Source organism: Didymella exigua (assembly GCF_010094145.1).
Source record: "Didymella exigua CBS 183.55 unplaced genomic scaffold M421scaffold_1, whole genome shotgun sequence".
NCBI lineage: Eukaryota > Fungi > Ascomycota > Dothideomycetes > Pleosporales > Didymellaceae > Didymella > Didymella exigua.
Genome location: NW_022984775.1, coordinates 67094 through 78546, shown reverse-complemented (window position 1 = coordinate 78546; position 11453 = coordinate 67094). Strand labels below are relative to the sequence as shown.

Genomic DNA, 11453 nt, shown 5'->3' with positions numbered 1-11453 from the left:
ATACCTATAGCACGCTCGTGCTGAGCGAAGGAACGATTAATTGCTGGAGCACCGGATAATAAGGCATGACGAGCTTTTCAAATTCGTCGTGTGTTTTCCGGATGGTAATATAGTGTGACGCGATGATGGTTGAGCGGGGAAGACGCTGGGCAGCAGCGGGAAGAATTGCGGAGAACGAGAAGCGGTCTCGGCTCACAATTCGCCGACGCCCTGGCTCCGTCCATCACAACATCATTCAGTCAAACTTTGCGCATTGATTCGAAGAGTACTCTTTGAACCTCAAACACTGACCAGGTGTCTTTTGTTTCCATGTGAAACGAAGATATGGGCATTTCTTTGAAGGGCTGCGCATCTCTTCCTTGGCGCCACCGCAGATCAGAAAGTAGAAGGGAATAAGATGTGGCCGAGATGAAGCCGCTTAGACACGGGATGTGTTGTTCCTGTACCTAATTTACGGTACACGGGATCGTCAAATAGGCTAAATTGCCATGCCACAGGCTGTTCGGGCATGTACAGGCATGTACATTGAGCAGGTGGTGAGGTGCACTCCGAATACGACATCATGTTGGCGAAGTCGAATGGTTGTGGAAGGATTTCCTCGTCCGTATAAGAGTGTTAATACCTACATGCCGATGCAGGATATTCCTTATGCAAGTCCAATAAGCTACGATGGCTCCTGCTATTCGGCTCTGCGTACTGCTAAGCTCCTGCCTGTTCCAGTATTTGACTGCAGGACATGTAATCCAACCTCGCCAGTATCAAACACAGCCCACTGGTCGCCAGCGCATCAGCATTAACGATAATTGGCGCTTCTGGCGATCTGAGACCAATCCGGATGGCATCACCTACGACAACCGAACAGATACACCTCAGCAAGGGGTGACCTACCTGAGACCTTACATTCTGCCTTCCGCGAACGACTTCATTGTGGACCCGTCGAAGCACTATCAAGCTCCTTCGGAAAGTCCACCGACCAACATCTCGTACACTCAAAACACCTTTGACGACAGCAAATGGGAGAGTGTCACCTTGCCGCACGATTGGGCGATCAATGGACCGTTCTACGAAGGCGATGACGTGCCAGTGACCGGCGGTATGGGTAGATTGCCCATTCAGGGCGTCGGTTGGTACAGAAAGAAACTCACCTTGACTGCGGAAGATACGAAGAAGGTGGTGTATCTCGATATTGACGGAGCTCAGTCGTACGCTATCGTCTGGCTCAACGGAAACCTGGTTGGTGGTTGGCCGTATGGCTACAACTCATTTCGTCTTGATCTTACACCATTCCTGAAGGTGGGTGGTGGCGACAATCATCTGGCGATCCGCTTGGTATGTTTCAAACTAGAAAACCCCTCCTATGGCAGCACTGACACAGTCAGGACAATCCCATCGATTCGGCAAGGTGGTATCCTGGTGGCGGCCTGTATAGGTCAATATGGCTGACCAAAGTTGAGAGCACGCATGTAGCTCACTGGGGAACCTATATCACGACCAAGAATGTGTCCTCCAAGTCTGCGACATTGGATCTGACGGTGCAAGTCAAAGGCGATGCAGACCGCAAGGTCGATGTTGTCACGGAAGTTTACACGAAAGATGGAGAAAAGGTGGCCGAATTCCCTCGATCCACGATTACTTTATCCTCTGGTAGTGGGATCATCGATACCTCGGTCTCCATCGACAGTCCTCGACTTTGGGGTCCGCCACCTACACAAAAGCCCAACCTCTACACCGTTAAGACCCACCTTTTCACCAATGGCACAACCACTCCGATCGACACTTATGAGACCTCGTTTGGTATCCGCGCCATCACCTACAAGGGTGATGGTCTCTACGTTAACGGCGAGCGTATTCGTATCCAGGGTGTGAACCAGCACTCAGACTTGGGGGCCATCGGTATGGCCTTTAATACTCGTGCCGCCGAACGTCAACTTGAGCATCTGCATGAGCTTGGTGTAAATGCTGTTCGGATGTCTCATAACCCACCAGCCCCAGAGCTATTGCATCTAACAGACCGGATGGGTTTCCTGGTGGTGGACGAGGTCTTCGACTCCTGGGAGCGTAAGAAGACCGACAACGATTTCCATCTTATCTTCCCCGAGTGGCATGAGGCTGATTTACGGTCCATGATCAGACGTGATCGCAACCACCCTTCCATCTATGCTTGGAGCATTGGCAACGAAGTCGGCGAGCAGACATGCTGTGGCGAGCGGGGCTTCGAGATCGGAAAAGAACTCAACGCCATCGTGGCTGAGGAGGATCCCACAAGACCCTCGACAGCATCAATGAATGTAGCAAAGCCTAATCAGACATTCCCAGAGAATCTTGGTATACTCAGTCTCAATTACCAAGGCGAAGGCATCAGAGACACACCTGCCTATTCCAACACCAACGGCACTCGCACTCCACCTCAGTATCAACCTTTCCACGACAAGTTCCCGGACAAGTTGCTTCAAACCAGTGAGGCTGCAGCTCAATTAAGTTCGCGGGGTACATACATCTTCCCGGTTACGGACTTGATCTCAGCGCCAGTCAACAATACCTCTGGCGGCAACTCAACAAGCCTGCAAGTCAGCTCCTACGAATTGCATACGGCAAATTTCGGCTCCTCTGTAGACAAGGTCTTTGCCGCACAGGACTCGCACCCGTTCGTTGCCGGGGAATTTGTGTGGTCTGGCTGGGACTACATTGGTGAACCCGAACCCTACTATTCGGCAAAGAGTTCCTACTACGGTATCATTGATCTTGCTGGCTTCCCCAAGGATCGTTACTACCTGTACCAGTCGAAATGGCGTCCAGATCTGAGAATGGCGCACATCTTGCCGCACTGGAATTGGCCTGATCGTGTCGGCCAGATCACACCTGTACACGTTTTCACTTCGGGAGACGAAGCTGAGCTCTTCATGAACGGCAAGTCTCTGGGTAGAAAGAAGAAAGGCGAGTATGAGTACCGCCTCCGTTGGAATGATATCGTCTACGAGCCAGGCGAACTCCATGTCGTTGCCTACCGCAACGGGACAGAGTGGGCTACCGCAAATGTGCGAACAACTGGTGCTGCTGCTCGACTACAGCTCACAGCAGATCGAGCTGCCATTGCAGCTGACGGTAAAGACTTATCTTTCGTGACTCTTGAGGTTCTCGACGCGAAGGGAGATGTTGTACGCGACAACTATGATGCGGTTACATTTTCGGTTTCCGGCCCCGGTGAGATTGTAGCCACCGATAACGGCAACTCGGCAGACCTCACGCCGTTCCCTTCGTTGGAGAGGAAGGCGTTCAGTGGGTTGGCTTTGGCTATCGTGAAGGCCAAGAAAGGAGAGTCAGGGGCTGTTACTGTGACAGCTAGTGGTACTGGACTGCAGACCGGGAGTGTCATCGTGAATGTAGCTTAGAGCTTGTAGTATCTTAACAAGAGTCGCAAAGTCGCCTCAGCATTTTCACGACATCACTTGAAACGATGTGAGCTTGCCTTGGCAGTGTCAGACTCGTGTCTCGGACTTCCCCATCCGATCAATCGCTCAGAACGATGTTATTGATTCTCTCGGTGGATGTGCCGAGCTACGGCCTTCTCGACGAGTTTTCGTTTCGGTCAAACGCCGAACTGGTGACATTTGCCGAAAACAATCGGCGAGACCCTAGACTACTACCCCGCCATCCACGCTCGCGGCTAGTGCGGGGTTTCTAGACGAATGGCATCACACTTCAACCACGAAGAGAGCCACTTGTGCCGGTAAACTGGCCTTGGAATATCATCGGGCCGGGACTTGTGGGGAGTAAATCGTGGTTGAGGCTCGTGTTTGTGCTATACATACAACGTCGAGTCCTCAACCACAGAGTACATTACACGACAGTTTCAAACCTCATCACCGCACCCAGAAGAAGCAAGAGCAAGGGGCAAGCCGAAGATCACCAACACAGTGCAACAAATAATCACTGGGCCCTTATCAACCACCACATCACCTAACCCAACTACATCATCAAGATGTCCAAACCAGCAATCGGTTTCTGCGGCCTCGGAGCCATGGGTCTAGGGATGGCTACCAACCTCGTCAAGCAAGGTTATTCAGTGACCGGCTTCGACGTTTACCCTCCCTCGCTCGATAAGTTCCAGAAAGCAGGCGGCATCCCCTCAACCTCACTCTCGGAATCCGCAAAAGACAAGCCCTTCTACATCGTCATGGTCGCCTCGGCCATACAGGCTCAGCCCGCACTCTTCGCTGACGACGGCATCGTCAAGTCGCTGCCTCAGGGCGCAACGCTTCTGCTGACCAGCACGGTGCCGAGCAGCTACGCCCAGAGCGTCGAGAAGGAACTCAAGGACATCGGCCGCGATGATATTTTCTTCATCGATGCGCCAGTCTCTGGAGGGGCGGGGCGCGCGGCTGACGGTACGCTGACGATCATGGCGGGTGCATCAGACGCGGCATTCGAGAAGGGGAAGTGGCTGCTTGCTGAGATGAGTGCGCCTTCCAAGCTGTTCATTGTAGATGGTGGGATTGGGCAGGGAAGTAATATGAAGATGGTGCATCAGGTGCTTGCGGCGATTCAGATCTTGGCTGTTAGCGAGGCGTACGGCTTTGGTGCAAGGTTAGGACTGAATGGAAAGGATGTTAGTGAGACGGTGATTGGGGGCGATGCGTGGAGTTGGATGTTTGAGAACAGGACGCAGAGGACATTGAAAGAAGACTACTTCCCAGGTGCGAGTGCGGTCACCATCATCCTGAAGGACACAGTAAGGGAACATCTCTTGCTTGACACGTTGACGATACTAACAGCCAATTCAGAGCATCATCACACTAAGGGCGCGCGAACTTCAGTTTCCGACTCCTCTCTGCTCAATCGCAGAGCAAGTCTACTTTGCAGCACTCGACCGTGGCTGGGGCGCCAACGACGACGCTGGAGTCGTGCGTCTTTGGACCTCGGAGCCAGTCTCGAGCATCCAGAGCTCGCTGTCAGCTGAGGAGAAGGCGCAGAAGCTTGCCCTCGTCAAGGATCTGCTGAAGGGCATCCACCTTGTTGCAGCAGCAGAAGCGCTTTCTCTTGCTAAACATGTCAACATTCCCCTGCCTCAAATCTACGAGCTGGCTAAAGACGCTGCAGGAGGTAGCAAGCAATTCGAAATCTTTGGACCCAAGATGTTGCCCATTCTGGAGGGTCAGTCAGATGACAATGGCAAGGTACTTGACAGCTACGTCGAGGGACTGCAGAAGGCGCTGGATGAGGCACAAGCTATCAAGTGCCCGACGTACCTGGGTAATGGCGCGCAAGCGTTGCTGCTGCAAACTGGGAAGAGCCGGGATCTTGCGGCGCTGCTGAGGTTCTATAGCGTATAGAAGAGTTGACAAAATGTGAAGAGGCCGGGCGCTCAGGATTACTGTTCACCTTGTTGAGCTTTCCACGATATTGCAAAGCGGATGTAGGGTCCATCGACTAGCAGCAATGTTGGTGACCCCTGGCCACTATTGCGTGACTGAGCTGTCAGCAGCGTGCATGCTTGCGTGAGTAAGGTACCGGCATACCAGCATTGGAGCTGACTGTTGGTCCAGACCCAGAACCTCGATGCACGCCATACTATAGCATCGGTAAATGCTGAGGCACTACACGCGCGTCGGACAGGTGAAGCCACGCGTCTTAGCACGCACATGTGTGGATATGCTATGACGCTGTACCTTAGTCTCAACGTGAACGAAAGAAACGCTCAATTAGGCCTATCCACCAGTCTCACGTATGAAACCCTCCACCGAGCTAGAAATTGATGCCGACTCAGATCAGGGCCTCAACCGGTTCCGCAGTGCTTTTATCCGTGTAAAGAGACGGACGTCCAGACGAATGCATCCTCACAGAACCGAAAAATGATGCAAGTACAGCTCGGCTATTTACCTGCAGAGCGGCTGACTGGAGGTGTCATGGCAATCGAAATGATAGGTCAGGATAGTCCACATCAGCTCCATACAAAGAACTGCCGTTCTATCTCAAGGTACGATATCTGGTGGCGTTAACACGCCATCACCTACATCACCAAATCTATCACCTTGCATCCAAGGCCTAAGGTTCCTGACTCCAAGCCCTGCTTGTGGTGCGAGGCAGCATGTCGCGCGGGGGTGGCGTTCGATGGACGACCAGGTGACACGCAGGGTGCTTCGATACGAGCCGCTGTTGGCCTGTCTGAGCAGCTCGCCTTTGTCCCTATACTCATCATACAATGCTCGCCATCTGAAAGTAAGGCTGTCGCGTCCAAGGATTGCGGGTAGGTGATCAAACAGATGGATGTCAGATACATAAGTTAAAAATGTGGGGAACCAGAAATGACGACGCGCGACATACCGCCGGGTGTTGGAGCAGATTGCGAGCGACATCCGGGAACTCTTTCTTGTTTGGATATTGGATAGCTAGGCGAGCAGCGCTGACGGCGAACGATCAAAGAAGTTGGTGGTGCGCCACAATTGACGCCGTATAATGAGGCGGTGATGATCGACAGGAGACGTCTTGAGAATGTATTCACAACGCAACGCCTAATAAGATTGTTGTGAATGCTATGGTGCATTGTAGTGTGCCCTTCGAACCCAAAGGCAAGCGGCAATTTGCGCTCCAAGCCGGCAATCTGCTGTCAAGCCAGTGGGTACCGAGAACCTGGTTGCATTGGTGGCAGAGGCGATCGACATGTTGCAACGTCGCCCGTCTCAAGGACTGTCAATTTTCAGTCGCGCAGATCATTGACCCACAATGAGGCACAGCATGCAACAAAGTGTTTGATCACCTGTTGGCGACAAAATTAGTCGGCGGTCAAAGATTGATGGAGTGACGCTCGAAGGTCTTCCCCTCTCCGTGTAACCGCTCTGCCCAGATGCGAGCCTGATTTGCGGAAGTGCAGCATGCCATGCGGATCTGCTGACAGGGGTAAGATGGTGGTCTTGCAGGACGTTGCAGGATGCTGCAGAACGGTGCATGCGCATGTGATTTATGATGTTCCTGATCGTTGATTGCAGGCTCGCTCGCAGGCTCCCGCAGCATCCGCAATCGCGCGAGCAGCGTATCATGCCATGCCAGGTTGCCGCGGGGTTCCTATCTCCCTGGGGATGATTATACGTCTGACATGAGGTACTGGTGCCGTAATCCTTCCACAAGACGACAAGGATGACAAGTTCGATGAGTAAGCCAATGCCGTGCAAATATCCATGCAGGTGTAGAGAACATTCTCTACAATTGGCGCAAGCTCGTGTAATCGCCTGCCTTTCAATGCTGTGTCACGAGTAACCACTCTTTGAAAGCGCGCACCTGCATCAACATTGCATCGATTCTGTACTCAGATAGGCACCGGTGAGCGATATGTTTTCCCTATCGATCCGGCAACGTTCGCAGCAGCCTCCGAACCTTGTCGCTTCCAAGTTGCCGCGGAGGAGGCTGCTTTGCGACAATCCTCCGTCTGCAATTCACTCTACCAAGCAGATCTTCGCCCGCAAGACAGGCGTCGTAGTCAAGCGCAACAGTGGAGAGGGTCGAGGGGCCGTCAACGTTGTCAGCAAGCGCCAAACGTGCTGACGAGGTGTGTTGACTATAATTACTCATGTTTGGTTTCGATAGATCGCTTGCTGGCAAGGCCGTCCAGAGCTGCGCCTCCATTAAGCGGTGAATGCTGTACAACCCCGCACCGTAGTTTTGACGGCGTGCAAAAGTGGATGGCTTGAAGCGGTCAACGTTAAGGTTGGGTGTCGATGCATCGTGCTACTGTGGAGTGCAGTGACAGCTGTACGCGTTAGCAAACCCTGCAATGCTCCAAAATGAGAAGTAATGGCAATGAAACAGCAAGTGTGCAGACGGTTGAGACCATCCCAGTCCGATGCGAGACGGTAAAAATGAATTGACCATTTTCTTGGAACGTGGCCGGGATGTGTGACCGGACAATGAGGTCACAATCGTTTGCGAGCAGCGGGCCGGCGTGCGTGGGGCGCTTCCTTTCTGACCTTGGAACAGGCAGTCACGCGCGACTTTGGGCCGCACATGTGCAGAACCAAAGCCATAGGCGAAGTTGAACGGTGAAGCTACTTGTAGGGATCTTGATACACTTTTGTGTTGGTTCCTGTAAAGATGTAAGCGCAACGTCACACAGCAGCCTTGCGAACGGCTGGAAGGGCACCGTATCAAGCACTGATCACGCCAGTCCAATGCGATTAGGGCTGAGTACACCACCGCCAGCGCCACGTTCCCTAGGGCTTGCATCAAAGGTGTAGCGACGCGGCAGGGAACGTGGCCTCGGCTGACGACCGGGAAAGCTGCAGGCACAGCAATCATCCAAGACGCTTGTCTATACTGATTGTCGTAAGCGCAACCGTGTTCGTGAAGTAGTGATACCATCGATCGTGAGCGTGCTTCACATTGAGCAAGTATAGTAGCAGAAAGTATTGAGTAGGAAGTGATCTTTGATCGAGTGATTAATGCTGTAAGACAAATTGGGTATAGGTATCCTCCAGGCAATGAAGCCGTAAACATTAAAACTCCCAAAATAGTCCGTCTATAGTGACAATGCAATAGCGCACGATGATGTGGCTCCCAAAAGCGCCAACGGATGCAGTGTGGAAAACGAGGAAGCGAGTGCTCAGTATTACAAGGGATGTGTGCCCTAAGCGAAAGCAGGCGTCTAATGAGAAAGTGTTCCTTTCACCCGAGCCAGCGCGTGTGGAAAACATGAGAGGTCATGACCTGACGTTGAGACGTTGAGTCATAGTAGATGATGCGCTAAGTTATGCAGGCGATAGGCGTATTCATGTGATCCTTATGCCTTAAGAAGGCTTGTAGGATACGGGGCTCGTTTGCAAGACAGCAAGGTCCATATGCGATGGGTACGCTAGAGGCGCGGGGCGCTTCCATAGCGGACTAGGCTGTGATGCAGGTGTCTAACATCAGATCGAATGTGGCCTTGCAGGTTCTTTGCATGACGGCTGCACGCCAGTGTATGGCATTGTGCAATCGAGTCGAGTGGATCGTGAAGGTGAAGTGGAATGACAGTCGGATAAGGTGTGAAGGGACACCGACAGAAGGCGCCAGAGCCGATTGCAAGTCGAAAGGACAAACGTGCAGAGATAAACCGGTTGTGAGCTTATTTGGAAGGAACAGGAGGCAGAGGGCGGGTTGGTGGTGGTCCCGGGCAAGGAGGCAGGTTGTTGTTTGCCATGTTGGACTCGTCGTAGATGGTAGCGGCCATTGTGTTGAGTTGAAGCTTGGTGGTAACGGTGATTGCTGGGAAGGGTTGAGCGTTGTCGAGATGGTAGTCGAGTAGGCTAGACAATGACTGGTAGTCGTGTAGACGTAGTGTAGTAGGGCTACTATAGATGTGTGTCTTTAGTGTCCGGCTGAGTGGTTGTTGTATGAAACGAAGGCCACGAGTAGTGGGGGTCAAGAGTATTTATGTGCGTGCTCAGATTGCTACAGTCCCAAAATGTCGGTCAGCTACGTACTTTTGACGATGCTCGTAATCATTCTAGGCAGCGCATGGCACGGCCCAGGCGGTGAAGCGGGCGTTGGGCTGATGGACCAGGAAAGGGGTGGCTCCTGGCTTGTGCATGAGCTAAAGCATGCCGAAACATCGCTCATCCCGGTCAATTAATGAGCACGGGTGGACAGAAACACGAAGAGGTGCTTCGCTGCTTATAGTTTCATCGCCCTCGTGACTGCACTGAAGATCGCGGTGATCCAATCCCGTCACAGTACTGTCGCCGTCGCGGCATGCCGTTTGCGCAACCGCCGCAGCGCATCACTTCCTGCAAGGTTGGAGATGACCCTTCGATGCGAATGCGTGAGTGCCTGACTCTGTCATCACCCCGTCGCTCTTACAGCTTATTCTTAGTAACTTCGCTAGGCAAACGGTCGTGGTAATTGAAACGTAGCCCTCCTTTTCCAAGCAGACGGTGTGAAGCGCCGTTTCGCCGTCTTCGAGCGCCGAAACGGCGCTTCGCACCATACGTGAAAGAGGGTTTTGCTTGCGAGGCATTCAGGAACAGGCAAGGCTAGCTTCAGTCTTGTGTCAGGGTTAAATTTCTGACACGGCGACAGCCACGGGCCACACAAAAACTTGACAATTTTCGTCCAATTTGCAACGTCGCTCGTGCCCAGCAGGGCCAGCACCCGCAGTTTCCATCGCAGCTGGAAGATCCAGTGCATGCGGCGCCCACAGCGCCCTTCTCCCGTGCTTCTGCCATGCTTCCATCTAATTTCCAGTGGCCCCTGGAATTTTCTTGCTCCACTCGCGACTGTGCTCGTACCTACCCGTCGGCGGTGATTCCGACGTGTCATTTGTCCAGCAAGCTGTTTGCCCCAGGCGAGTAGGTAGGCTGGAGATAGGTAAGGCAAGGGAGCAGTCAAAGGGTCCTGTCATGCTTATTTTTGTCCTGCTACTTTCCTGGCCTTGTTTGCGCGACTCGTATGATCCTCGTGCGCTTGCAAAAGCAGAATGATGGCGTCTCTGCCCTGTTTTCTCGGCCCTCCGGCGTCCACAAGTGGTTGGTGTGCGAACTTTAACTATGGGATTCTCCCAAAGTGGCCCGGCTGCTCCGAAAGGAGAGAGTTTGCGGGGATGCAGCTATCGAGGCGTTGCGATTGCGCTGGCAACGAACGATGTCAGCCGGAGGGCCGGAGAGGGATGCGGCAACTTTCGTTAGGTGCAAATTCAGCTGAGGCTATGTTCCACGTGGACTGACAGGGATTATGCTCAAGCAGCCCCGGGTGAGCGTCCTTTTTACATGCACTGCTTTTTATTCGCAATTTGTCTCCCTTGCTCTGCTGCTCGCCAAATGAGCTGCAAATAGCCTGCTGCTTGCTTCACCCCTGCATCGGACGTCTCGTTAGAATAGAAAATCTTCCATAAGCTATTGCCGGAAGAATATGGGACCCTTTGTCAGTTCTGCAACTGTGGGATGGCGATCTACAGGGGCACAGCTGGCCGTCGCGGTCAAAGCTTGGTAAGGAAACTTGTCTGCCACACCATCGCCATCGCCACCGCAATCAGTCTCGAATTTACCGCAAGTCTGGCGTTTCAGAGCGGTGGAGAAGACGTTGGTTGTCGTTACAGACCAGATTGGGAGTCGCCGCGACTTGTTACCAGATCTGTGACCCGACGGTGCGAAACTGAGGGGCGTCATGAAGCTGACGAAGTCCCAGCAGACTGGGCGATGCGGAGAGGCGCACACGAGGAAAGACCGATCGAGCACCGTCTGCCGTTTACTGACAGCTCATGAGACGACTGCCGATCTCACGGCAGCATGACTGGTCGCGCTGAACAATAGCCTGTAGCTCGCAGCCACGCCCACCGTCATGGCGCTTGTGAACGGTCGGTGAGTCAGCCCTCGGGAGGCGCAGCGAGCTCGCAAAGCTGTCAAGTAACACTTTCAGCGATTGCCAGCTCGTCGGCGACATACAAAAGTAAGCTCGAGGTCGAGTATCAAAGCAAAGTCAACGATCGAGTC

General features: G+C 53.0%; 5 protein-coding genes across 5 annotated transcripts; 2 read left to right on the top strand and 3 right to left on the bottom strand.

Annotated features, from left to right (window-relative positions):
• Nucleotides 1–669: 669 nt before the first annotated feature.
• On the top strand, nt 670–3389 carry M421DRAFT_27 (glycoside hydrolase family 2 protein; the record flags this gene model as incomplete). The annotated part of the gene is made up of 2 exons (XM_033588780.1): nt 670–1329; nt 1380–3389. The coding sequence occupies 2 exons, from the start codon at nt 670–672 to the stop codon at nt 3387–3389; spliced, it is 2670 nt and encodes an 889-aa protein (XP_033454077.1).
• Nucleotides 3390–3697: 308 nt separating this feature from the next.
• M421DRAFT_414882 (3-hydroxyisobutyrate dehydrogenase mitochondrial precursor) lies at nt 3698–5413 on the top strand. Its single transcript, XM_033590489.1, has 2 exons — nt 3698–4729; nt 4782–5413. Exons 1-2 carry the CDS (start codon nt 3980–3982, stop codon nt 5328–5330), a joined length of 1299 nt encoding a protein of 432 aa, XP_033454076.1. The 5' UTR covers nt 3698–3979; the 3' UTR covers nt 5331–5413.
• Nucleotides 5414–5705: 292 nt separating this feature from the next.
• On the bottom strand, nt 5706–6624 carry M421DRAFT_106085 (uncharacterized protein). Its single transcript, XM_033587116.1, has 3 exons — nt 6322–6624; nt 6029–6258; nt 5706–5983 (listed from the first exon to the last, which is right to left on the bottom strand). The coding sequence occupies exons 1-3, from the start codon at nt 6539–6541 to the stop codon at nt 5939–5941; spliced, it is 495 nt and encodes a 164-aa protein (XP_033454075.1). The 5' UTR covers nt 6542–6624; the 3' UTR covers nt 5706–5938.
• A 1004-nt stretch (nt 6625–7628) lies between these two features.
• M421DRAFT_105964 (uncharacterized protein) lies at nt 7629–8681 on the bottom strand. The gene has a single exon (XM_033587110.1). It carries the CDS (start codon nt 8482–8484, stop codon nt 7720–7722), a length of 765 nt encoding a protein of 254 aa, XP_033454074.1. The 5' UTR covers nt 8485–8681; the 3' UTR covers nt 7629–7719.
• M421DRAFT_106004 (uncharacterized protein) lies at nt 8662–9715 on the bottom strand. Its single transcript, XM_033587113.1, has 3 exons — nt 9450–9715; nt 8929–9317; nt 8662–8905 (listed from the first exon to the last, which is right to left on the bottom strand). The coding sequence occupies exons 1-3, from the start codon at nt 9583–9585 to the stop codon at nt 8840–8842; spliced, it is 591 nt and encodes a 196-aa protein (XP_033454073.1). The 5' UTR covers nt 9586–9715; the 3' UTR covers nt 8662–8839.
• Nucleotides 9716–11453: the final 1738 nt, after the last annotated feature.

What these genes read in the sequence shown, in the direction of transcription:
- M421DRAFT_414882 (XM_033590489.1), top strand. Translation starts at nt 3,980, where the DNA reads ATGTCCAAACCAGCAATCGGTTTCTGCGGCCTCGGAGCCATGGGTCTA. An exon ending in CCATCATCCTGAAGGACACA is followed by an intron (nt 4,730 to 4,781) that starts GTAAGGGAACAT and finishes CAGCCAATTCAG; the next exon opens with AGCATCATCACACTAAGGGC.
- M421DRAFT_106004 (XM_033587113.1), bottom strand. Translation starts at nt 9,585, where the DNA reads ATGAGCGATGTTTCGGCATGCTTTAGCTCATGCACAAGCCAGGAGCCA. An exon ending in GATTACGAGCATCGTCAAAA is followed by an intron (nt 9,318 to 9,449) that starts GTACGTAGCTGA and finishes ACACATCTATAG; the next exon opens with TAGCCCTACTACACTACGTC.
- M421DRAFT_105964 (XM_033587110.1), bottom strand. Translation starts at nt 8,484, where the DNA reads ATGTTTACGGCTTCATTGCCTGGAGGATACCTATACCCAATTTGTCTT.
- M421DRAFT_106085 (XM_033587116.1), bottom strand. Translation starts at nt 6,541, where the DNA reads ATGCACCATAGCATTCACAACAATCTTATTAGGCGTTGCGTTGTGAAT. An exon ending in ATCTGCTCCAACACCCGGCG is followed by an intron (nt 6,259 to 6,321) that starts GTATGTCGCGCG and finishes TGACATCCATCT; the next exon opens with GTTTGATCACCTACCCGCAA. An exon ending in CCTTAGGCCTTGGATGCAAG is followed by an intron (nt 5,984 to 6,028) that starts GTGATAGATTTG and finishes TAACGCCACCAG; the next exon opens with ATATCGTACCTTGAGATAGA.